The sequence below is a fragment of the Aulonocara stuartgranti genome (genome assembly GCF_965226115.1).
Source record: "Aulonocara stuartgranti genome assembly, chromosome: 1".
In the NCBI taxonomy this organism is placed as follows: Eukaryota; Metazoa; Chordata; class Actinopteri; order Cichliformes; family Cichlidae; genus Aulonocara; species Aulonocara stuartgranti.
Window position 1 is genome coordinate 19863804 of NC_138939.1, and position 25133 is coordinate 19888936.

Sequence of the window (25133 nt, forward strand, 5' to 3'; positions counted from 1 at the left end):
AGCTCTCCCAACCTGGCTGTTTGCAAACTGACCAATTTGAGGAAGTGCTTTTTTTTCTCTATTGTGAGACTTGTGTGGCTTCACAACCATGTGTATCTTCTCTCTTGGCTCTCCAGAGCCTCACAGACAAGAACAGGCCTCATATGATTAAAAGCATTTTATCCATCGTTTCACCCCTTCTCAAATTAGACCAGCGTCTCCACTGCACTTGTTATGCACCAGCGTTTTCTGCTAATTGCCATTGAGTGCGTTCATCTCTATGCTGGCAGGGCCTGGTGTGAGATCGGTAGAGGCCAGTGTAACCGTAGTTGTAACTGTGGTGGTCAGCTACCAGACAACACACATCAGCCTACCCCATTAGGGACATCCACACACAGCTCCCCGAATCAGGATGCTCTCATTTACTTTTTCCACATCCAGCCATTTATCTCTCTTTTCTCTGCTCTCTAACTCCCTTCTTTCGCTCTTTTTAATTTTCCTCTCAAAAACAGATCCCACATTAAGCAGCCAAGCATGGCTTGGTGCAGTGCCTCTCCTGAAAGAGCAAAGGAATGATTTAATTTCTCCTCCTCTGTCTCTGTGGCCTCCCCTCCCTGCTCATACACAGATCATTACACACAAAGGCCTCATTTTCATCTCCCCGTGAGGGCACATGCAGGGCTTTAACTAGTCAGCCACGCCATGGCCATTGCTGACGATCAATACCTGTGGTCAGGACAGAGCACGCAGTGCTTCCTAAATAGGCCCTCCAGGTCCAACCATAAAACACCTTTGAGGCTAAACATGCCACCCCATAAATCGCCTTTATTTTATTTTTTTATTTTTTGTTTTCAGTCTCATGGAGGAGTGAGGGAGCCATCAGTAGAGTAACTATTGATCTGGAATAATGATGATTAAGAGGTTATGATAGTATCCAGAAAATACTGCTAAACCAAAGGTTCAGGGTAACAGCTGACTTGAAATGAGTCTGGTTGGCATAGAAATTAAAGCGTTTGGAGCTTCTCTTGATGATCAGCCAAGCAAAGGGTTAGGAACCTGTGGGCAGATTACATGTTTTGAAGTGTAAATGATTTGATAGAATAAGTGAAGTTGCCCAGTCTCACACCAAAACTTCACCAGAATCCTTTTCCTAAACCAAACCTAGGAATTTTTGTATTTAGATCATAGCAGGGGGATAAAAAATTACTAAAAGCAAAAATAAGTCTACTGAACACTGATACAACCCAGCAGAACTAACTGTAATGCTTAAGTTCAGGGTAATGATGCCTCATTCTACAGGAAAAAACTACCATGGGGTGAATGGTTGCATTAATATCAAAACGACGGGGAATATTTGCAGTGACAATCACAATTACCAAGAGAACTCAAAGAAAAGATTTTGGACCAACAGTGCTCTCCACCCATCATCATTATCAAATAAATGGATCCTTTTCCGACTCTCCAAGAGTAGCGTATAGAAAAACTGTTGAAAAACAAGAAAGGGCCCAAGTGATGGGGGTGGGAAGCGAGAACTGATTTCAGTTCCAATTATCTGATCCGTCATTGGGCTTCTCAGTTCCTCTTTGTCAGTGCTGCTGTATTTTTTTGGACAGTTGCGTGTTATAGAAAAGCAACATCAGACTCATCGTGTTGGAGCTTTTCCACAATTGAGCTACCTGCAGGGCTTTTTTCTACTGTATTCAGACTCAGATTTGTGTAACCTGTATGGGCCCAAATTTTCTATTGGACATACAATCAGACTCGGTAATAGCAGTCAAACTATCCAGATCGCAACGTTATTATGCATTTGTTGGACATGTCGGAACCAGTCTGATCTATGGAAGCACCACCTCAGAACCCACAGGGCATCCCAGAGATCATATGTTGGCATTACAATAAGGACCTAATTAAAAGGATAGTTTTGTTCTCATGGCTGTTTGGTATATATACACAACAGCAAAAAAGAATTCCAACTATGTTGTTATTGGATCCCAATTTAGCTGCGCTGGTTTTTCTCAAAACAAAGAAAAGTTACGGCAGAAATGACAAATATATGTAACATGCAGAATTTAAAGTACGCATTATGTTTACGGCAAACACATCAAGACCTGTGGAGATGGTTTAATTTAAATAGTAAGCTACTCACAATTGAGAACTGCTGAGATTTTACTCAGTTGGAACCTGAATGAAACTGAAGTAAACTGAGGAATAGTCACATCTAGTTTGTTTGTTTTTTTCTTCTTAATGGCTGCTTGCCTGCTTAGATTGTGGGATAGGTGATATATGGACCAGACGAAAGTAAACCTGGGGGCTGGCAGACTGAAAAAGAAAAATAGATGTTTCTCATCTTGCTTTTGCCTCCAAGGCTCTCAACTGGCCTGATCCTTACATTATCCAAACAGATAGCCAACAAGTTTAATTACCTTTGCATCCAGTCGCTCTCCCCATCCACCGCTCCCCACCTTGCCTGTGCAAATGAAAGAGAGGGACAGAAGGAAGAGAAGCATAATTACTTATTTTACTGGAGTGCTGCAGAATGCCTTTTGCCAAATGACTCTAATTCCAAATGGTTAACAAGATTTTTCTTTTTAATAGAGCCGAATCCATGTGACAGCAAATTGCTTTCCTATTTGGAGCCTTAATGGCTTTCATAGTTTGCACTTCCAATAAGCAGTAAACTCGGAAATTAATATTGCACACTGTGTTATGATGCAAATGGGAGCGAGATAGGAGAACTGTACCTTCATGCAGAAAGCTCTGATTAGATCCATAATTGCTCTGGTTGGATGATTTTTTTTTATTCATTTATTTGTATAATTTCTGTTCCACACACTTCACTCTGGCATCATTATCAGTGGCACATCTGCATTTCTGTATGTTGAATTTCACTTTTGAATGACTTTTAATAAAGTGCATACATATTCTAAAATTATAAATATGGTAATAATGAGTTATTTTTAAAAACCTACCACGCTGCTTCTGAGCTTCACTCTTTTCCTTTGTATTAAGTGATTCAGTATGAAAAAATAGCACTTTAAGTGCATCCTCAAGCAGACTTTGTCTTTCCATTGAGGCAGATACAAAGACTGAAACACCAGCATGTGGTTCTGTTCTAGTTTTAGAGCAGTTTTAATGCAAGTCTGCTGGTGACTGGTTCAGTTAGACTGGTTTAAGCCTTACATGCTAAAGCACCGTTAGAGCAGGCGCAATCTAAAAAGATATATTTGTGCAAGGTGCTTCTTAATTAACTTTTGATCCAAGTCATTTCATTTCCAATTCCATTTTACACATTCTCAAATATTAATCCTTGTCCATGCATAGAGGTTTGTATTCTTAATAAGGGGATCACAGAGTGGGACACAGTTCACAAATACACACATATATTCAGTGCTGTGATAAAGTAGTTGCCCCTTCCTGATATCTTTGCATATTTGTCACACATGTTTCAGATCATCAAACTAATTCCAATATTAGACAGGGATGATCTTAGTGAATATAAAGTGCAGTTTTTAAACAATGATTTCATTTATTAAGGACAAAAAGCTCAAACTAAACCTACCTGACCCTGTATCAAAAGTAATTGCCCCCTAAACCTAATAACTGGTTGTGTGATCCTTGGCAGCAAGAACCGCAATGAATATTTCACATCACTGTGGAGGAATTTTACCCCACTTTTCTTTGCAGAATTGTTTTATTTCAGGTTTTTCAACTACGAACGACCTATTTAAGGTCAATTAAATATGAGTAAATATGATTTAACTCTGGGCTTTGAATACACCACTCCAAAACCTTTCTGTTAGAGAGCAAAATTTATGGTTCCATCAGTTAGCCGTGTTGGTCTTAAGAAACTCCAGACCATCACACTACCACCACCGTGTTGACTGTTGGTATGATGTTCTTTTTATGAAATGCTGTGTCATTTTTATGCCAGATGTAACAGGACTCAAGCCTTCAACAAAAGGTTAACCTTTGTCTTGTAAGTCCACAGAATATTTTCCTAAATTTATTGTTTTTATTTATGTGATACGAGCCTTTGTTTTCTTTTTGGTCAGCAGTGGGTTTCACCTTGGAGCTCTCCCATGGATGCCGTTGCTGCCCCAATCTCTCTCTAATTGTTGAACACCGACCTTAACTCAGACCAGTGAGGCCTGCTGTTCTTTAAATGTTGTTCTGGTTTTGTTTGTGACCTCCTGGGTGAGTCATTTGTGCATAAATGTAGGCCAGCGACTCCTGGGAAGATTTACCCCTGTTCCAAGTTTTTTCCATTCGTAGATAAAGGCTTTCACTGTGATTCGCTGGAGTCACAAAGCCCTGAAAATGGCTTTATATCCCTTTCAACAATGATAGATGTCAGTAACTTTGTTTCTCGTGTTTTCTGGAGTTTCTTTAGATCATAGGATGATGTGTTGGGGTTTTTTTTAGGTTTTTTTTTTAGATCTTTTAGCCTTCTTCCTTTTTGTCTGAGAGGATCTGTTTAAGTGATTAGTTGATTCAACTGGTCTGGTAGTAAGCAGGTGTAGATTTGGCTAGTGGAATTGAACTCAGCTTTCAAAAAAAATGTGGTTAATTACAGTTAATTTATTTTCATATAAAGAACGTCATACCAGTAGTAAAACACGGTGGTGGAAGTGTGATGGTCTGGAGCTGCTTTGCTGCTTCAAGAAGGAGACGACTTTCCGTAATTGATGGAACCATGAATTTTGCTGTCTATCAGGAAATCCTAAAGGAGACATTTGGCTATCAGTTTGTGCCTCTGGTGGCTAAAAAAACAAAAAGAAGGTTTTAGAGTAGTCTAGCTCAGATTTGAATCTGATTGAGATGATTAGGCATGACCTTAAACAGGCTCTTCATACTTTACAACCCTCCAATGTGGCCAAATTTAAGCAAGTCTCCAAATAAGAGTGGGCTAAAATTCCCCCACAGCAATGTGAATAACGCGCTGCCAAACTCTTTGTTGCACTTTTTGCTGCCAAGAGTGGCAAAACCAGTTGTTAGGTTTAGGGGGCAGTTACTTTTTGACACAGGGCCAGGAAAGTTTGGATAACTTTTTCCCCTTAATAAATGAAATCTTCATTTATAAACCAGCTTTTGTATTTACTCATGTTTTCTTTGTCTGATATCAGAATTTTCTGATCATCTGAAACATTTAAGTGTGACAAACTCAGAAATACAGCAAATACTTTATCTCAGGACTGTAGTCTCTTAAATCAGAACATACAGATATTTTTACAAAATTCACCGACAAAAGCCTTTCTCTTTTTACCTAAATGTAACTCCATCAAAACCATAACCATAATTTTATAGTTTACATCTCTGCAGAGGTTTTTGTGATTTATATAAAAACTCAGATGACTTTTTTTTTCCTCATGTAGATTCTATAAATGCATACATGAACATGCCTTAGCTCTGTACCCAGCCCTCTAAAGCTGTCATTAGTCAAAAGGTTTGAGAACGTTCTGAATTTGGATGCGGTCGAGTCTGCAGGCACTACGGCGGTCTGACCCGGAGACAGAAATAGCCAATAAATTCAGTTTGATCGGCCTGTGATTGCTACCAGCGATTGAGGTTAAGTGTCCTTTGGTGTGCAGGGGCCCGAGCGTAGCTGCAGTTCAGCCAGACATCGGTCACGTGACCACACATACAGTATCCACTATGATTCTTTGCTATATCACCATGGCAACCCTTCATTTCTTCTCAGCACGCTCCCATTTCACCTGTCATTCTGATAATTGGCTCTGAATTTTATTTATTTTTTTCATATCTGGGGAAAAAAAACCCGTCACGATCATAATAAGAAAATATTTATGAACTGAACACTGACAGGCAAGTGTAGGGAAATGGGGAAAACTAAGCTTTCATTAGACTGGAATATTAATGTAGCAACAGAGCTTTTTAGGGACTAATAAAGCTTGTTCTCCTTGTTTTCACAGATTCACACTCAGTCTGTGCGTGAGCCACACTGAAGAGTGAATCTGAGTTTCGATTTGGTTTTAATTGGGTCACCCTCTCCTTCCCTCTTCTCCTCTCATGCTGCCTTTCTGCTGAACTCCAGCTTAATTAGACCTACAAGATTGTGACACCACCAGAAACATATTATATCTGCTGTGCCTCTTTTTGCCATTGATGTTCTGTTTTTAGAAGTATTGATGAGACAAGCTATGTAATGACATTTACTATACTGCTGTAGTCATTAATGGCCCTGGGTCGGTGTTAGACAGTATAGCAGCAGCGACAGAAATGGATAAAAGGTTTTATGGAAATAAAAGATAGTTCCTGAAGGTGGAGATGGCTAGGTCTAATGACTGTTGCTCCAGCTGCTCCTCATTATCAAGGTTGCCGGCATCAGGACCAGCTGAGATCTGCTAAGTGGTCTATTGCCTTTAAAATGGCCATGAGGCCTTTCCATCAGCATTGCACCCACTGACACCATAAACTCTGTGAAATGCATAGCCAACTCATATTTTGTTTCATTATCCTCATTTAAACTACTTTTCCGCTAGGGCACTGTCAGAATATGTGTGCAGTCATGCTGTATTTACATGACAGCTGCATGTTTATATTACAGTATGGCATAAAATGCATTTTCTTGTTTGGTCATGGTTGCCTGACTGGTAATTATAGCGAGAGACGTGTCAAACCTCTCCTATTAATTTTATGAAAAATGTTGCTGTTTCTTTATGCAGCGGCACCAGCGAAGCATGCGCAGCTTTATTTTTCTAATTTATGAGATCCCTCCAGACCTCATTAGATTTTCAAATATCAAAATCTAAGTTATGTTACAGTTTTCTGTAACAATAACAAATCTTTTGTGCACTGTATGGTTTTGGTTTAGAGGAGGACATAAAAACTAAACTATTCTGCTTTATAGAGCAAAAGAAAACAAATCAGAGAGTTGGACTGGTGCATGCGTTGTGGCAGTTGGTGGGGAGTGTCAGTGGAATTAACTGATTTGTCTGTATTTATCAGAAGAGAGTGAGTACCTAATCCCTTCTTGCATTATTAAAGATAATAGCATAGGGCTTTCTGCAAGACCACCATACTGAATCAAATTATAACATGGAGTGATGATGTATGGATAAAACAGTGCGGCCCCTTTATCTGCCCTCCCAGCTTACTGCTTCCTCATACATGGACACACATGCACACAACAACCACTCATCAAGCCCTGGAGGGCACCTGTGTTTTCAAAGTAAAGACCACTTAGAGAATAGCCCCAGGCGTCTGAATACTGAAGTGCTCTGTGTTACACATTAGACCCCTCTGTACAAGCCAGGAACATAAACACTTTCAATAGCCCTTGTCTCCTCCCAAAAATACCCCCAAATACCTCAAAACAGGAGGGGGAAGCTGCTTACTCGGGCCAGAATATGGAGCAGGTAGTCTGCTGGGGCATGAGCACATTAAAGACCACTCACTGGGGATGTGCTGCTCATTGGACAGTAACCTCCACAAGAACTGAAGAAGAAAAATACATTTCTGGCAGACTTTATATGCATTTTGTGTGTTTAAAGGCATTTTTTAAAAAAAAAATCTTTCACAAATATTCACAGAACAGAGGAAACGGCAACAGCTTAAACTCAGGTGCACCAAAAGATAAAATGTGTAGGAGGCAAACATCCACCCCCTCCTCCAGAGGCAGACACAGGGTTAATAATCGCACATTTCATTCAATCCCCCAGTCGGGTAAATGAGGTTTGATCACATGCCAGGAACAGGAAAACAAGCAGCATTGAGAGTCAGCCTCACAATCTGTCATAATGAACACTTTAATATTAAAACAATCCCATTAACAGGCAGAGAAAGACAAGGGTTTTCGGGAAAGCAAGGAAGCTGTAATCTAAATTTTTAATGACCTTTCCCGCATGATGACTTTTTCTATGTATTTTGTCTGTTTGGAAAGGGAAACGAGTCAGCGCTGTCACAGTTAATTCGGGCTACCCTTTTGTGCTCGAGCAGTGGGTAAATAGCTAGGGGAGACATTTGAATGTCTTAATAGACGATGTAACTGCTCCATCTCTAAATGTGTTGAAATGGAGGCGTGAGGAATGGCATCATTAAGGTAATGTGTTCAGGAAGCCAATGAGTTGTGCTCTAACCTCTGCTGCTCAGCCCGAGATTCGGTAAGTGCACAATCTAAGGTCACCTTAATCAGTGAAAGGCAGCACTTGCAAACAGACGCATATACACACAAAGCCTCAATTACACTGTGAAATTACCCTCAAATGAGTTGTACAACATGTCTAGCTGCTCTGTTTATGTATTCTCGTGAAGATTGTGTGACTGTTACGTTCCAGCGGTTCTACAGCATGTTTTCTGTGATGTCTTTGTGCATTTCTTACAGTAAAAAGATACCTTAGTAAACAATATGATTGGTGTAGTGAAAGAGAATGTGGTTATATATGGTTTCCTTTCTCCAGGCGTCGGTTTGATAAAGTTTCAACAGTTACTCTTCTGAGCATAAGAAAATGTTTGGAGGAAGGGAATTTGAGCCACATTTCTTCTGAGGAACGAATGGTGTTTCCAAGTGCTGCAGAGCAAAGTCTAAGAATTCTTTCTTCTATTTTTCCTTGTGAACCCTGCGGCGAGACTCGGCAGCCATCCTTTTCCCTACACTCATGTCCTTTAAAGTGTCTTCTCCCCGAGTCTGAAGGCAATCAGTACCCTGATGACCAGAGGTTCTTGTGTAGTTCTGTGCCCCAATGTGTGTTTTGTTTGGGCTCGATAGTTTTTAGTGATGAATTTCACCCATCACTTTCTCCACTGTGGTTGACCAATGAGTTTTGTGAAAGCATGGCCTGTGGTGTTTTTCTTTAATAAGTCCAGAGGTGGTGCAAAGCAATCGGGCCATCAGTCATCCTGTCAGGATCTCACCCCCTTGATTAGCTCAGTATATTGGTGGAGATATTTAACCTGCCATAGATGCCTAGGTCATGAACCAGTCTGTACATTCCTCATGTAGTAGCTTTTATTTTAATCAGTCGAAATATTGTGTTTTTATGTTTTCTTCTGTCACTCTTTGTTAGTCATATACTTGCAAAGCATAATAGTGATTTTTTTTTTTGTAGAAGTGCTGCTTTCTGTCTCCATTTTATATCATCAGTGTTACAAAGTTGCATAACACCCGTTTTTATTGAAACTGAAATGTAAATGTCCTAGGAAATGTGAATATACAGCTTGAAACAGTACACTTGCTTAAACTTATTGGTTTGCAAAATAATATTAAGAACTAGTACTGTGTTATTTATTTATTTCATTATGTAAGTAAAATGATGTAGGACGAGTAGTTGTTGATCCTACAGTTAAATAAATGAATGAATAAATAAAAAATGGCCGCACTGTCTCTAGAGCTAAACCAACGAGTGCAACAAACTTGTGTGGTGTTTGGATTATATTTATGTACTTGTGTTATAAATATATGTTCTATTTCCATTGCAGAAGCAGTACAATGTTTATTACCGGATGGGAGAGAGACGCTGGCACATGCAAGTAGAGGTAAAAATTTCACGTCTTCTGAGCTTGTTTGTAATAAAATGTGCTTTAGAAATAAAATTGCCATTCCCACATTTATTTGTGATTGAAAGGAAGAGTAAATGCACCAATAGAATTTCAAATTAGTGAAGCGGAGTATTGCTATGCTTCTCAGAAGGCAATAAAATGTGCAACACATGTGGAAAAATGCCTCCCACTTCAGTGCTATGTAATGCAGTGAAGGTCTAGATAAAAAGTGGCAAAAGTTGGACATTTCAAACTTAACCAGATGTATAAAATAAAGAAAGAAAGTAACTATGTTCTCCCCGTGTATGTAATTATTGAAGTTTAAATCGTATGAAAGGTTGTTTGAGCTACCCTAATAAGTTATTGTGATTCGCTGTCCTCGGCTCTCTGGCTTGTCCTCTGTTCCCTGGCCTTCCTCACCTTCTGATCAGGACACTTGTGTGGTCCAGCACAACCTGTGCAGGCCCAACCTGAATAGTGACACTTTTGCCTTTGAGCCTCAGTTACGCACCTCAGAATGGATCTTTATTTACAACACAGAACTCGGAAACAGCTGGTCAATCCATTTAGCCTAAGGCCACTGATTTGTTCGTATTTACTACAACAGCCAGAGAAAAGCCAGGGTATTTTTTCCTCTCTCCTTCCTATTGATCCAGCGCTTAGAAAATCTGCCCCGCTGTCTAAACACTATTGATCCCTCCCTCTCAACGACAGGCTCTCGCACCAGTGTATAAAGGGACTGGATGAATTGAAATTTCATTTCCGACAACTTGTTCCTGTTATTTTTACCCTTTTTTTTCAATAGTTGGGAACATGTGCTGGCGGGCCGCTACTCAGAGAGTCGATAAGTGTTTGGCTCAGAGGGGAGATGAGGGATAGAGGTGAGACTGTTTAGATTACCATAAGCAGATCGTAACACCACAATGCCATAGAAAGTCCTTATTCTATTACTTAGATCCCACCTATTATTAATGCTTTTAAACATGCTTGAAGCCACAGCAGTTCTTTGGCTTTTGTAGACTGATCAAGAACTGTTGTTTGGGCTTGTCTTTAACCCAGCAACACTGAGGAGCCACCAGCCTGGAGTCAGGTGTCATTTCAAGGAATGTATATACAAGTAGTCTTGGATGTGGAGAATGTCAACCTTAATGAGGTAATTCTCATAAGCATTTAATTGTCTTGTGGCCTCTTTACACTGTTGTTACAGATTCCCCAAGCTGGTTTTATTATAAAAGCAATTTACTTTCTCCTTTATCATTTAATGGAAGTACCAGTACATCATTACATGACGTATCAAAACTGCAAGACCATTTGAAGGAATTATGAGACGTAATGAAGAAATTTTATTTATTTCTGCTCACTAAATGTCCTTTTTTCACACGCATGTCAATTTACCAACAAGCAGCTGGCAGTAAGCACATTTATTTTGCATACAGTATATTAATATTCACTATACACCCCAACATGAAATTGTGTTTTAATTCACAGTTTAGTGGGTTTAAGGGTGGCTAGAAAATAGAGAAGGAATTTCTTTAATTATATAAAGTCAAAGAAGTACATGCAATTAAAGAAAGTAAGACAACTAGAAAAAGCAGAAAGTATTAAAACTGCTAAAACTAAAACTATTACCATAAAAACCCAGAATTATTGTTAAAACATAAAATGCATATAAAACAGTTATTAAATGGGATTGACTTTCTAGACCTACACACCTGTGAATATTTCCTGAGCCACCCAGGAAAATATATAGCTCAATTTCTTAAAACATACAATTTTAAAATGCCCGAAAGTCAATGTGTGGTACGATGAGCACAGCCTCTCTTAGCCAAGCTTTCTTGTAGTCAGAAATAATTATTTGGGCTTCTTGAAGGGCATTCAAAGCGCTTCTTTGGATGTTGTCTGCCTTTTGTTCTGTTCTCCTTGAAGATGATCCCACACTGCTTCAGTAATACTGAGGTCTGGGCTGTGGGGAGGCCAATCCATGACTTTTTATCCAGGTTTGGGATCATTGTTATACTTACAAATGAAGCCTTTATAAATCAGATGGTGTTTAGATGGTGCTACATGGTGAATCAAATCTGACAGTCGCAAGATCTCTAAAACTACTGACTGAAATGCACCGAAAACCAAGACAGAGCGGTGTTTGTAGATACTCACTGTTGTACTTATCTCCTAACCTCCTCTCTGTATATATATTAATAATGATTACAAACTGAAAACTTCATATCTGGATTTATCAATCCATGAGACCTACATTTCTTGTGTAATTTGGCCTGAGCCTTTACTTGCTTCCTTCCTTAAGAATGGAAATAGCAACCCTTCCACTGAGACCATTTCTGATGAGGCATCAGTGAAGAGTAAATGGATCATCTGAAGGGTCAGATAAACCCTCTGGTCCTGTATCAGGTCTTTTTGCATTTGGATTTTTTCCTCTTTCTTAACAACATGACTTTCAGATACTGTTAATCTGCTATAGATGGATTGATTTAAGCCTGACACTTGTCCAATCCCCTCAGTTTCTTTAAGAACAGACTGAACTCAAAGCCAAGACATGCCAAGTTTTCAAGTAATAGTTCTTTGGGAGTTCTTTTTTTATACCTCATATTCTTTCATTTGTGGCGGTTAAAGAAACATGAACCAGTTTGTGTTTTGTTTTTTTTCTTTGACAGACTGCTTACAACAAAACAGTAGAGTTGTTTTGTGTGGAGACACAACACTGGTTCATCTCTTCAGTTAAATGCTTGAATGGCTCATAGATCAGTGACGTAGCCATCATTAAAACTGCTAAATGTTATATCAAAACATTGAAAATCATGCGTGTGGCTGCTTAAATATTTTGCAGCAATTTTTGTGACCAACCTCGAGAAAAGTTAGTTTTGCTTTTGAGGGTTTTTTCCCCCAACCGTTAATGTTCAGTTGCAGTCTTCAACGTATGATGGGAAAATCCAGATTAACACACAGAGATTAGAGGTTGCCTGGAAAGACCCTAGCACATCAAAGAGGAGCTCCAGACTGCCTCTGTGGGGCAAACCAGCCAGTAATGACTTCATCTCCATCCGACTCGCCACCATGTACAACTCTTACCATTACAACAAGATGGAGTGTTACATAAAAAGAGAGGTTCTGTTTTAATTAACATCAATATTCATGTAACGGCCATAAAGCCAGCCCACATTCCATTTCAAGCTCTTAACGTTAATGCATATTTTAATACATTATCATTGCCACCATCATAATTCTTATTATGATAACTGTAATAATTAGATTTATGGCAGAATTATGGTTTTCTTCCCCGAAGGCACATATTTTGTAGCAAACCCAATTTTTCCCGAGTGTATAACGCTCTCAGTGCTTCCCCTTCAAAATACTGAGCAGACACTGATAAAGATAAACACACAAACACCCTAGTGTGTCTGCTGCTGTGCCTGTAAAACACTCAATCTGAATTGCATATCCGCCTTGCCACCGAGCTTGTCATAAGCTGTATTAAGAAAAATGGTCACACGGTTTGACATAAATTGGAAAATGACATTTGGAAAATGGGCACTGCTGTGGAAATTAGAGATATTAAAATTATAAATCAGTGTCTGGAAGTACAGAGGGGTGTGGTGGCTTGCTTTTTCCCTTTTTCAGTCTGGCTCTCTCTCTGTCTTCATCTTTTGCTCTATTTCTCTCTTTTTTCCTTCTATCGCACACTTTGTCTTTTGCACTTTCTCTGGAGGCAGTGTAGGGTCAGAGCCCAGAAGTAAAAGGGGTTTTAAATGCAGCCACACACGAGGCTACACCGCAGGGACAATCCCACCCTCTCATCTGGCTCTAAAAATGGAGGATATTGTGTGTGTGTGTGTATTTGTGTGTGACGCGTTTGTGTGTCTGTTGGAGCCATATCTCATCAGTTTATTGCTCGGCTCTTTTGCTGTAACCTGCTAATGGATCATCTCTGAGGTGTGATATGTATTATGCAAAAGTTAGGTGTGCTGACACCTTTAAAAACAGACAGCTTCAATTCCCCGCACGCCTCACCTCTGCTCCCTCTCTCCTGTCTGTGTTGTTGTGCAGAAGGAGGCAAAAGAGGCAGAACAAAGACGAGATTTCTGAGCTACAGGTGGAGCTAGACGGGCCAAAGATACTGCTGGAGGATGAGAGGCAAGTGGTGCAAAGAAAGGTCGCTGGCCCTCCTATTGACCGAAAGCACACTCATATGTGAATACACATACACTCGCGTGACTGTTTTCCTCAGTAGAGAGCAAAGGCTTTGCCACTATGTACAAGTGCTCATGTGTACCTTTACCCTCAGTTAATCATTTCTTTTGGTTGATCTTTAATAGGATATCTAGAAAAAGGCTAGGAGTGCTATGGACCTTCAAGCCTTAACCCAAAGACCTCCTCCTTTTGAGAACATAATAGTATTTCTGCTTTAAGAGGAACTGCAGCTGTGTCACCTATAAGCCAGTGGTCGGAGGCTCTTTTCATCAGTGGTACATTCAGAAACATTTAAGCTTTGCATCCTTGAAAGTCGGATGTTGCATTCAGACGTACATTGTTGCACTTTGGTACAAAATAATCTCCGCTGTCAAGGATGTGAAAGATAGAAGTTTAACAGCAAACTATTCTTCAGACCTCCATTATGTTTCGCCAACAACATCTGACAGGGTGCTTCACTCCTTCCAGCATGAAATTTAACTTGATTTGAAATGTCAGGTCAGTATTATATATTCTCTTGTGTTAAAACTCTGTGTCTGCGGTCAGCCCAGCCTTATTTTCCTAAAACAGTAGGCTCTTTAATGTCAGGAATGAACTGGTGGCTAATGTTCATTAGCCCCTGGCTGCTCTGTATTACAGAGATGGACATATTTGCGCTGAGCTTTATCTCAGCACTCCATCCTCCACACCCAGCTTGTCTGTACTCTCCCACCACACAGCACAGTGTCATTGTAAATATTTTAGCACTTTATTTGCTTTGAATTTTGTTTGCACTCTTGATCCTATTATTAAAATATTAAAAGAGGGCACTCTTGAGGATGTCAAGTCGTGAGAAGAGGCACTTGATTTTTGTGGAGTAAGGTGCCTTTCACTCTTGTTAAGAGGAGAGAGTATGTTCGAAGGAATGGTGTCCCTGCCTTGACACTTGTTCAATGCAGAAAAACCTTGGTAACAAATAGAATTGTTGAAAAGGCTCAAAGTATGCCACTAGGTTCTGATAATGATGAGCCTTGATCTCTCACATAATAAAATAAATTAATAGAAAATTTGCATATATCTTTTGCTGTGTTTGACCCAGCTTTGTGTCAAATGCTTGAAGGGCAATGTCTGGCCCTTAGATTACAAACATTAAGAAACACCTGTGCACAGACACACACTGAATGACTCTGATACTTCCAAAGAAGTCTGTTTCTGGAGTCGAAGGTGACCACTTCGACTCCACACTCAAGTCACCTCAGTAGGTTTTAACATCGATAGAGGAAATTTTCAGGAATTTCACCTTTGTTTTTTGGCATGATTGAGGTAAAAAAAACAAACAAAACCTAATCGTCCCTATTAAGATAAGTGAGCTAGATCTGAGCTGACCTTACTACGGTGATGATAAGTAGGATTGTCTGTTTTGTATTGGAAACGAATGAAGGCTTATTACATATCTAACTGTGATAGCACCGCTAAGGGCAGGAATGGTGTAGGAGTTCTTCAGGCCCCACGCTAGATCACCACGTGTGAAGTGCATAACTGGAGGCAAGTGTTGAGCCCTGAGATGATGTGTTTTTACAACACAGTCTTGCCGTGCTTTGGGATGGCAATAAACCACGGCCTTCAAAGCACAGCCAAGCGCCACTTACTGCTGAGTGCTTCTCTGGTGGTTGGACGAGATTACTCTCAAAACAAAGTGTGGACAGGTTGATTAATAGAAGGGTCTACAGAGGTGTGTGCCGTAGTATATTTTCACACCCAGCAAACACTCGTTCATTTCATTCGCATGGACTTTTATGGGCTGATCCTGTCACTGTGTGAGTTTGTCACTTCATAAACCTCCCCCCCCCCCCTCTCTGACTGTCTTTTAGTGAAAACTTATCAGACCTGTTACAGACGTGTTGTTTTAATGTCGCAGCAGCACACTGTGACGTGAGGGCAGCACAGTTCACAGACTATGGACGTCTGTAGACAGATTTAGGCTCGAGACACCACCTAACAGCCGCATTGTTATTGTATTGTATTGTAAACTCCTTCATGTTTTCAGGTTTTTTAGCCCAACTTGCTAGATTGTGAAAGATAACTGTGAACTAAATACGCAGGAAGCTGCAGGATTAAAAAAATATCTCTTGCATTGACTTGTGTCTGCAAGAGCCTAAACCTTGTGACCCCTGACTGTAGGACATGTTAGTGACAGAGATGAAGACTGTGAGAGAAAGAGACAAAAAGGAGATAACAACAGGGCAGAACCTTCAGTCTGGATGAGATGGGTATTGTGGTAATGCAATAACGATGAGCAGACTCAGGGTGATTGCAGTCGTGGGGTGGAGGGAGGAGAGCTTGTGGCAGCGTGCCGTGCAGTCACCCCTTCATCACATCAGATCACAGGGTTGTAATTAACTTCAGCAACGCTTCAGCCTGCAATCAGCAGAACCATGGAGAAAATTAGATTTTTTTTTTCCCCCTCCGTGGCATTCAAAAGTGTGGTGTTAAAATGCATATTAGCCCTGTGTTTTTAATTAACAGTTTGTGCTTAGGAAGCATGTTAACAGTATCCCTTAATGAGCTTTATAGAAACGAGTCACACAGAGGACAAAGGCCATCCTCCCACCGTGTTTGCTGATGTGCTGTTCTTTATTCTAACGCATTAAGATTGGTAATCTGTGTTTAAATCCTCATTCAAGACCGCTTTCATGTGATTCGCACCTTTGCCACTTTTTCTGTTGAGTAGGACATTAGCAGAATGAGCCAGAATTGATCTGGACTTAGTTTACTGAGTGCATTAGTTGGACACTAACTATTCACTTAGTTTATATCCTGACATTATTCGCTATTTATTTTATTTTATTTTTTTTATGTACCGGTACACATGAAACTGCTTGAAACTTTGACAAACTTAACAGAGTTATTAGGAAACTCTGGACATACCCATATGAAATAAATAGCAAAAAAGGTAATCGCAAGGTCAGCTGACTTGTTTTTTCCTTGTGCTCGAAGGCCACAAGTTGCATCCATGGGCTTCCTAAAGCAGTTAAGTGTAGCTTGCTGTAAGACATTTCTGTCAGACTGATATTTCCAGGGTCTCCAAAAAACCCACCAAAACTGGTGTTTATTATCTCACAGTAGTTTTGCGCCATCTGACTTTCTTTCAAAAAAGTGATTAATCGCCTTTGTGCCAACAACAACACGGTGGTTTTAAGCCAGATATTTTTATTCATAATCCAGGACTTTGCTACAACCTGTGTCACGCTGCTGCGACTCTGTGTTTTGAATGATTTATCATTCTATAACCCTTGCCTCAGTCTGTTCTTATTACCAGACCTGCTTATGGCATCTGTGCATTGGGTTCTCATTCCATATCTCACATCGGCTTTTTATAGCACGCACAGATTTGTTGTGCTCTCTGGTGAGTGTGTGTGGCGCTGCTTGGATTCGGTCGGAAATGCCTTTACAAACGAGGCTTTTTCCAACCAAGAATGGAACCATTACGCTAGAAATCACCATCTTTCAGTTCAGATCCTCTGATGCAATGTTGCTCACGGAATTGAATTCACATATAAATCAATTCTGTGTCGACGATCTCTGTCAGTAACTGAAAATGGCTTTTTTTTTTTTTTTAATGTCCAAATATTTCAACAACTGTTCAGGATTAGAATTCACCTTGTCACCATTTATGTTGGAATACTTTGAATTTTTTCCCTCTTTCTTAGTACTTGGAAGAATTCTTTTATTTCTTTCGACAGCTTTCTGGAATCTTGGAGAACCTATCAACAGCTGCCAGTTTTTTTTATTTATTTCTTTATTCCAGCCTGCAGCTGATTGGTCAGTTATTTGTTTTCCACAGTGTCCTTGTGTGTTATAAATGGGACTGGCCTGTCACTTCAATGCTGAGAAGATGTTTTGAGTTCCATGAAAGATTTTTATTTATATAATTTTGCTTAAAGCAGAGCGGTGAATAATGCATCTCAACCTGCTACATGTACTGTTTTTATCATTAGCATGCAGCCCAAGTTATCTCCGGAATACTTATGAGTACTGGTGAAATGTTTGTGATGTTATTTATTTATGTTGCTCCTTTCAATTATTCATTTGTTTATTTATTCATGGAAGAACTAACTGAAATTGGAAAATTCATTTTTGCTGAAGGGCACTTGGCCCCACTCTATCCCTGCCCTACACAAAGGGAAAGGAGGGGCTTGCACATCAGGCTTGTTAGTAATTGCTTTATGTGGTGTTTCCTTGGACTCAACAGAGAAAGTCATTTTCATGCAAGCAGACAGAAAAAGACAGAAAGGAAGTGAGACAAGTAGGTGGAAGCTAAAAGATGAAAAGAGCGTCAGAAACACAAGAGAAGGAGAACGTTTTTTTTTTCCAAACGGAGCTTGTTCAGACAGCTGAGGTAATGTAACATACACAGTGATAGGTGAAGAAATCACATTTCACGAACACCCTGACAAGACTCCACAGGTTGGATCCGAGTCTGAGGTTCAGATAGAGAAAGAACATAATAGGCCGTGTTTGCCTTTGGTTGTATTCGTGCCTTCACGCTCTCCTGGCCTCTCAGTATTATTGTGTGCTCACTGTGTTTTCTTTAATTATATGGAGTGGGATTTTGTTCAATTTCACAGTTGCACAAACATGCAGCAATTATTCCTGATAAGTGATAACGAATCACTGAACATTAAATAAGTGTGTTCTTGTGTGCGGGCAAGCAGGCACGCATGTTTGTGCCTCTGCACCACGGACTTGAGCTCCATGTCACAAACTGCTCATGGACATAGAATTCCAATTAGCGTTAAATATAACAAGAGCAACTGTTCTGCATGGGTGTGTCACTGTGCATCCATAATCCCATCCATAATCCCATCCATAATCATATTCACTGATCACTTGTTTGTTTTGGCAGCACTGTGGCCTTGAGTCATTTGTTTGTGTGTTTGGATTGCAGTGCAAACAGTGTAGTAGGAGTTTTCAGTGAACATGTTAATCCTGCAAATGGGAACTGGACAGAAACTGGAGAAGCTCCACCAGGAAAGGTATTGTGTTCTCTTTCTTAATATGACCTTCTTGGTCTTTAGTGTAACAGGTGGTTTATATCTTGTTACATTCATAAAACCTACCTCCTCCAGACTTGACCTGATACCATATCATGGGTTAACAATGGTTGAAGCAGTGTTATGACATTAACATGTCTGTGTTTGTCATATATTCTTGAAAGCTTGGAAAAAAAGAAGGCAACTACTTCAGGCTGGTGAAAACATTTCACCTCTAATCCAAGCTTCAGTTCTAAAAGAAATGTTGGAGAGTCCCAGGTATTTCACCTGTAGTGAAGGTTGTCCCATTTGGAGTTGGTCCTGAGGGTTGTTGCCTCACTGTTGATCAGTGAGTCATCACATAAGCCCTGGTGTGAAAAAAGGTGTAGGGCTTTACCATCACCGGGGGTTGAGGGTGAAACCACTGAGACCTCGCCTCAACCTAGCACGGGACCTATTCAGTCACCTGAGGCAAGGTGTGAGCGGGAGCTGAAGTGCCTGGGAAGGGATCTCAAAGCTCTTCTATGTTGCGCCGTGTGTTTGCGGAGTGGCTGTTTGGTTTCTCCCATATAGAAATCTGAACACTCCTCACTTCACTTCACTGCATACGCAGTTGTTTGATGGAAAGTGAAACATTTTCACAAACCTAAAGAAGTCGAGTTGCCTTCTTTTTTTCAAGCTCTCAATATTAGAATGTACGGTTGCCTATTGAAGCACATCACTGGTGTTTATTGATGATGTGAGGAATTCTGAAGGGTACAGGGCTATGCTGTCTCCTCTGATTCAGCTAGGGCCCGAAAAAACTGACTATACGGAGCTTTAGCGTGCAAATGGATAATGACACAAAAGCATTTCTCAGCAATAGAGTGTTTTTTGTTATTAAATATAAAGCGTAGGGCAGAGAAACCCCAAAACCAAGCACGAATTAAAGGCAGCTGCAGTAAAGGCCTAGGAGAGCGAAAGAGGAAATACAAAATATTGCATTTTCAGTTCATTAAGCGTTACAATGTTCAAATAACAACTGAACATTGTCCTCTGCAAAACAGCGTACAACTTTTCCGTTTTCATTTTATTATGGTCAAAGAAAGTCAATACAAGTATGTGAAAATGTGAAAAAAACAGACTGTTGTTTTTAAAGTTTTATTCCAACAACACATACATATGTGGAATAATTAAACTATGGGATTACATTGTCTTTTTCATACTTATTCTCACAGTTTTTGATAGTTTCATACACATTTTTATAACACTTTCTTTATTACACTTCAACCATCTGAAAGAAATGCTGATTGTAAAAAATTTAAAGTAAAAAATTGTCCTGTAGAGAAATACATTGAGTTAAAAGATGAGGTGAAATGATCTTAATTGTCTAAATCAGGGGTCCCCAACCCCCGGGCCACGGACCGGAGTTGTTTGGTACCGGGCCGCGAGAGTTGAGGCTCAGGTGTGAAATGTATGGTTTTCAGGGTTTTTATCGGTTTTTAGCGTTATTTTGTTATCGTTTTTTTCATTAACTCTGTTTTCCTGGGTCTTTTCACGTGTGTTGTAAATAAATCTTATTTTTTTCGGTACCGGTACTAGTTTTATTTTGTTGTATTTATCTGCGGTCCGTGAAAATATTGTCGGGCACAAACCGGTCCGTGGCGCAAAAAAGGTTGGGGACCGCTGGTCTAAATAATTATGTGTGTGTGTATGGACAGTTCACCATCTTTGGGTGCACATACACATATGATCCACTTCTTTTCAAATGACCAAATGTAGAGAAAATGTGCCATCTAGCCAAGGCAAGATTTACCATATGGCCTTAGTGTAATGATTAGTGTTAAGGATGCAGAAGGAGTGGACGGCACGAGGCTGGTCGGGTGTGTCACAGTCTTTTCTCCAAGGTGTCAGCAAACTAACTACAACCATGGAATGACAATTTGTATCATTTAATTAGAGCACGCTTCTTTTAGCACAGTTCATTTATTTTAATAATGTTTATACACCTTGATTGTTTCACAATATAGTTTTTTTTTTTAATTAGCTCGGATTGATTAAATTGCATTGATTCAGTATCCTTATTAAAATAACCCCCTGCCGCTCTCCTTCCTTGTTTTTCATAATTAATGGTACGACGCGGGGCTTTGACAGCGCTGCATATTTTTATAATCAAGAATTATTTATTGTGGTGGCTGTCAAACACCAGCACTCTGACAGGCATTTTAAGAGTTTGCAGAGGTGTGGCGGTGCCGTGCGTGGTCACAGAAGTAAACAACAGTGACATAAACCGCCAGAGGATGAGGAATTAAGATCATGACACGTGTTTTCTTTTGTCTGAGCTCAGATTAAACCTACACTCACCACCTCACCTATTCATCTGGCCCTCACCTTGGCTGATAGGCCAGCTGCATGTTAAATACAGGCCTGCACACATGCAGACACACGAGTGCATACGTGTGCCTGCTTGTATGAGATCTCATTCCAAACCCTGGGCTCTTTTTAATTTTGATTGATGACTCTGTTTATCTTTGAAACCCCCCCCCCCCCCCCCCCCCCTTCCCTTCACTACCTCATCAGCAGCCTTACTCCATCCACATTTTAGACCCTCTACTCATCACACCCCTAGTATGAAAATGATATTAGAAACAAAATGAGATTTGAAATTTTGTGTTAGACAAGCAGCTTGATGAAAGGGTTTCATAGCCGGGCTTAATCCATGGAAATTTTATGCTAATAATACTGCCGGCCAAGCAATCTAGTTGAAAATTAATCAGGGGGCTGGATAGAGGAGAGGAGAGGAGAGGAGAAGAGGTTGCTCCACATAAACACCCCCTCCTCCTCACCCTCATTCCCTCTCTCCACCTCTGAATCTCATCAGAAATAGCCATGGGGTGTTGTCTTTGTGATGAGGTAGGGAGAGAAATAGGGAGTCAGAAAATTACACTGCAGCTTAGTACTGATTGATGCAGTAATGTTTGCAGTAATGTATGCAGCCATGCAGCGAACCACCTTATTATGGATTAGACCTCTTCCCTTTTCCAGCAGTCGCGTCCTGCATTACAGAGGACACGCACACAGCTTTAGAAACACCTTCATACACACACACCTCTTTAGCCGCATCTGTTCTGCTTTTATTATTCTGTTTATCCTGTTCAGCCCACGGTGGTGACTTTTTTTTTTTGCATGTATCATTTTCTTTGTGTCTAAACGGTGATTCAGCCTCAGTCCGTTTGTTCTTTCCCCTGTCTCGTCGCACTTTCATGAACAAACATACACACATCTTCACTCGTTGCCTCCCTGTATTTATTCCTCTTTCTCGCTAAACCCTAGGAGTCATCATTAGAGTGAGTTGCTAATGAAGTCATTATCAAATTTCGCCTGTTTAAAACAACACAATTAGTACCAACGCCTTAATGATGTTTGCAAGTTAAATGCAAACTAATTGCTTTTTCCCCTCCATTTCTCTGTCTCATTTCCTCTCTCCTGGCTTGCTGCTCAGTTGGAATAAAGAGAGTAAATGAATCACTGAAGTGTTTCATGGATGTGGGTGTGTTTGTGGGCGCATTTTTTCTCGACCGTGTTACAAGTCTGTGTGATTTATTATTTTTACCCCGAGAGACATCTGTTACACCATTCCTTATTTTTGTAATGCATCATCAGCCAGAGGAAAAACAATATTATCCAGTCTGGGATATTGTACTCTGGAGTCTAATAATCTAATGTACACTAGAGCCGGTGTCATTAAAGTGGCAACGGAGCTGTAGGAAGATGGTAGGTACACATCTGTCTCTCTCTGAAACCCCACTGGTGCTTGCATTCTATCCCACCAGCTGCACCAGTGCAAAACACACACATACAGGAGTACGGCACACACTCACACATGCTGTCCCATAGGTTTTTCTGTTGGAGCTGTGATGAGCCTACCAGCAGGAGGCAGAAAGGAGAAACACACAGTGAGCTACAAGCATCTTAGACACATTTCTGCAATAAGAAGCCCATGGTAGCACAGCTCTATTTATGTGTGGCAAGCACAGAGAAGCCCTTTTCCATGGTGTGTTCAAGGTGGGGCAGTTGCACCTACATCTGCTGGTCTGTGTGAAAGGTGAAGAGCTAGAATGGAGCAAAAATGTTGTTTCACTTTGATGCAAGCAGAGCCAACATAGAGATAGATGCTGTGTTACGTCTCGATTCTGGCATGTCAGCGCGCCACCTGAAAGCACACGCTGGAGTGACAATGTGAACAAGCAAAGTCGTCTTAATGGTGGGGTGCGTTATAGTAGCGATCTCTCTGAATGGGACTGCAAAGACTAACCGATAGCTAGGTGACCGTTACAGGCAGATAAACAGACTGCAAGCCTTAAAGTTTCTGTTCGGCACAGAGTAATATGTGGCCCTGACAAACCTAAGGATAGACTTGTCTTTTTTCAGCAGCCTGTAAGCCAGTTAAAGTTGACCTCTGTGCCCCTCTCTCTCTCAGATAGAAAAGCCATATGCGGGCTCTAGAGAAAGACATGAGACACGGATGCTAAACAGTTCCCCGGAGCTCCAAAAGCTCTACAAGTGCCAGTCTTGCATGTGTGAAAGTATCCTTTTGTTCTCAAGGACCCAGTGATACACCATAATACCCAGAGTGCATCTGCAATGTGCCTCCAGGTATGAGATTAGCTTGCCGCTTTCATAAATGGCACATTGAACAATAAAAATAAGGAGTTAAAAATACTACCATTCCCAGTAAGTTACCAGTTGAATTCCTGTCTAAAAACAAAAGGTGGAATTCCAGGTCTTAAAAATTTGTGTTTAGACGTGATCTGGTCATTTCATGAATGCTTGTAATTTTGATAAAAAGGTTACTGCTCATTAATTGGGCTGAAGGGAAGGAACAGTGTGTTTGTAAGCAACAGTATAATGAACAGAAGCTGTGTGTAAAGGCAGATGTTTGAGGTGGCATTTGGCACCTTTCTGGAGATGATGCAGTTAGTTTTGTAACCACCTGGACAATTAGAAAATATTTGTAATTTTGCCTCTGCAGTGGATTTTAAATCAAATAATCAAGATGTGATTGAAGTACAGACTTTCAGCTTTATTTCAAAGGATACAACAAAAGCAACAAAAGCATTGCATGAACATTTTGGGAATTACAGACATTTGTAAATGTATTAATCCATTTTCAGGAGCGCAAAAGTAATTGGACAAAAGAATATCAGTTTAATTAAAAGATTCTTTCTTGGATACAAATCATTTGAAGTCAGTGACTTCTCAAAGTCTGTAAGCCATGGACATCACCAAGTGTCCCTTAAAATCCCCTGCCACGCAGCCAACTTTGTTGCAGCCAACTTCAGTTGCTTCTCATTTTTGCAGGTCTGTAGCATACTGACTTCAGAATTCACTTGCTACTTGTTTCAGCACATACATCATCAATAAACTCCATTGACCCAATCATAAATGGCCATGACATGACCTCCAGCAGATTTGACAGGTGTGGTAAGCTTTGGATCAGGGGCAGTTTTTCCCCTCATCCATTCTTTTCATATTGATATGATATCATCACAAAATTTAACTTACAGTACAGTGTTATTGTAATTTTAAGCATTTAGTTATATGCTGAGTATTGCAATAACATATTGAGATATATTCTGATGTCATCAGCTGCAAAGCATATCCCCAAAGGTGAGTTTTGTCTGTCTGTTTTATCTGAAAGGATGAAGTTCTCGGTCCGTTCCTCTCACTTCAGTCATTTTTATTGCTGCTAAAGGTTGCTAAGCAGTCAGTCTGAACAAAGCTGTCATTAAAAGCTGTCATGTATGTTTGTTATGCGCTTGACAGACTGATCTGTTTATTTTACGAATGAGTCCATCCTAAATTAACACAAACATGTGGAACACTGTTATGGGTATTTTCAGCAACAGGCAGCAGTCACCAGTCCTCTGAGATAATGAGCTGTTTATAGTCATATGAATCCAAACAGTGTGATGTCCATGCTTTGTGTTACTTCCTTGGCTTAACTTTATGTTACTGTCTAACATTGGTGCACGAGATGGGTGTTCATCTTCGTAATATTCCTAGTTTTACTTTGGTACAACACTCATTGTAAATCCCATGTGTCATATCTGTCTCTGTTGTTCCTTTCTTGGTTAAAAATTCCAAACTAAGTCCATATGTTTGATTTAAACATGGACAGCTTTTTTTTTTTTCAAAATTTCTTTATCAAGTGCCTCTGTCTTGCATGAATTTTATTATTCTACTACTAAAAGATTGGGCGGCACGGTGGTTAGCACTGTTGCCGCACAGCAAGAAGGTCCTGAGTTCAATTCCGCCATCAGGTATTTGCATGTTCTCCCCATGTTTGCGTGGGTTCCCTCCGGGTACTCCAGCTTCCTCCCACAGTCCAAAGACATGCAGCTTGTGGGGATAGGTTAATTGATTAATCCAAATTGCCCATAGGTGTGAATGCGTGAGTGAATG

General features: G+C 40.3%; 1 protein-coding gene across 29 annotated transcripts in view; it reads left to right on the plus strand.

Moving 5' to 3' along the window:
• Positions 1–25133, plus strand: part of LOC309691504 (uncharacterized protein) — a 141625-nt gene that overhangs the window by 94535 nt on the left and 21957 nt on the right. For 13 of the 29 annotated variants that reach the window (XM_082509197.1, XM_082509199.1, XM_082509212.1 and 10 more), the window contains 4 exons: positions 9415–9471; positions 10280–10355; positions 10534–10627; positions 13534–13620. Coding sequence is in view for 12 of the 29 variants with exons in the window: in XM_082509199.1 (XP_082365325.1) it covers positions 9415–9471; positions 10280–10355; positions 10534–10595 (195 nt within the window). In the remaining 17 variants the exon portion in view is untranslated. Of the gene's footprint in view, positions 1–9414; positions 9472–10279; positions 10356–10533; positions 10628–13533; positions 13621–18604; positions 18693–23148; positions 23392–25133 lie in introns of those variants that run through there. The other 16 variants (XM_082509203.1, XM_082509204.1, XM_082509205.1 and 13 more) reach the window with 6 other exon arrangements.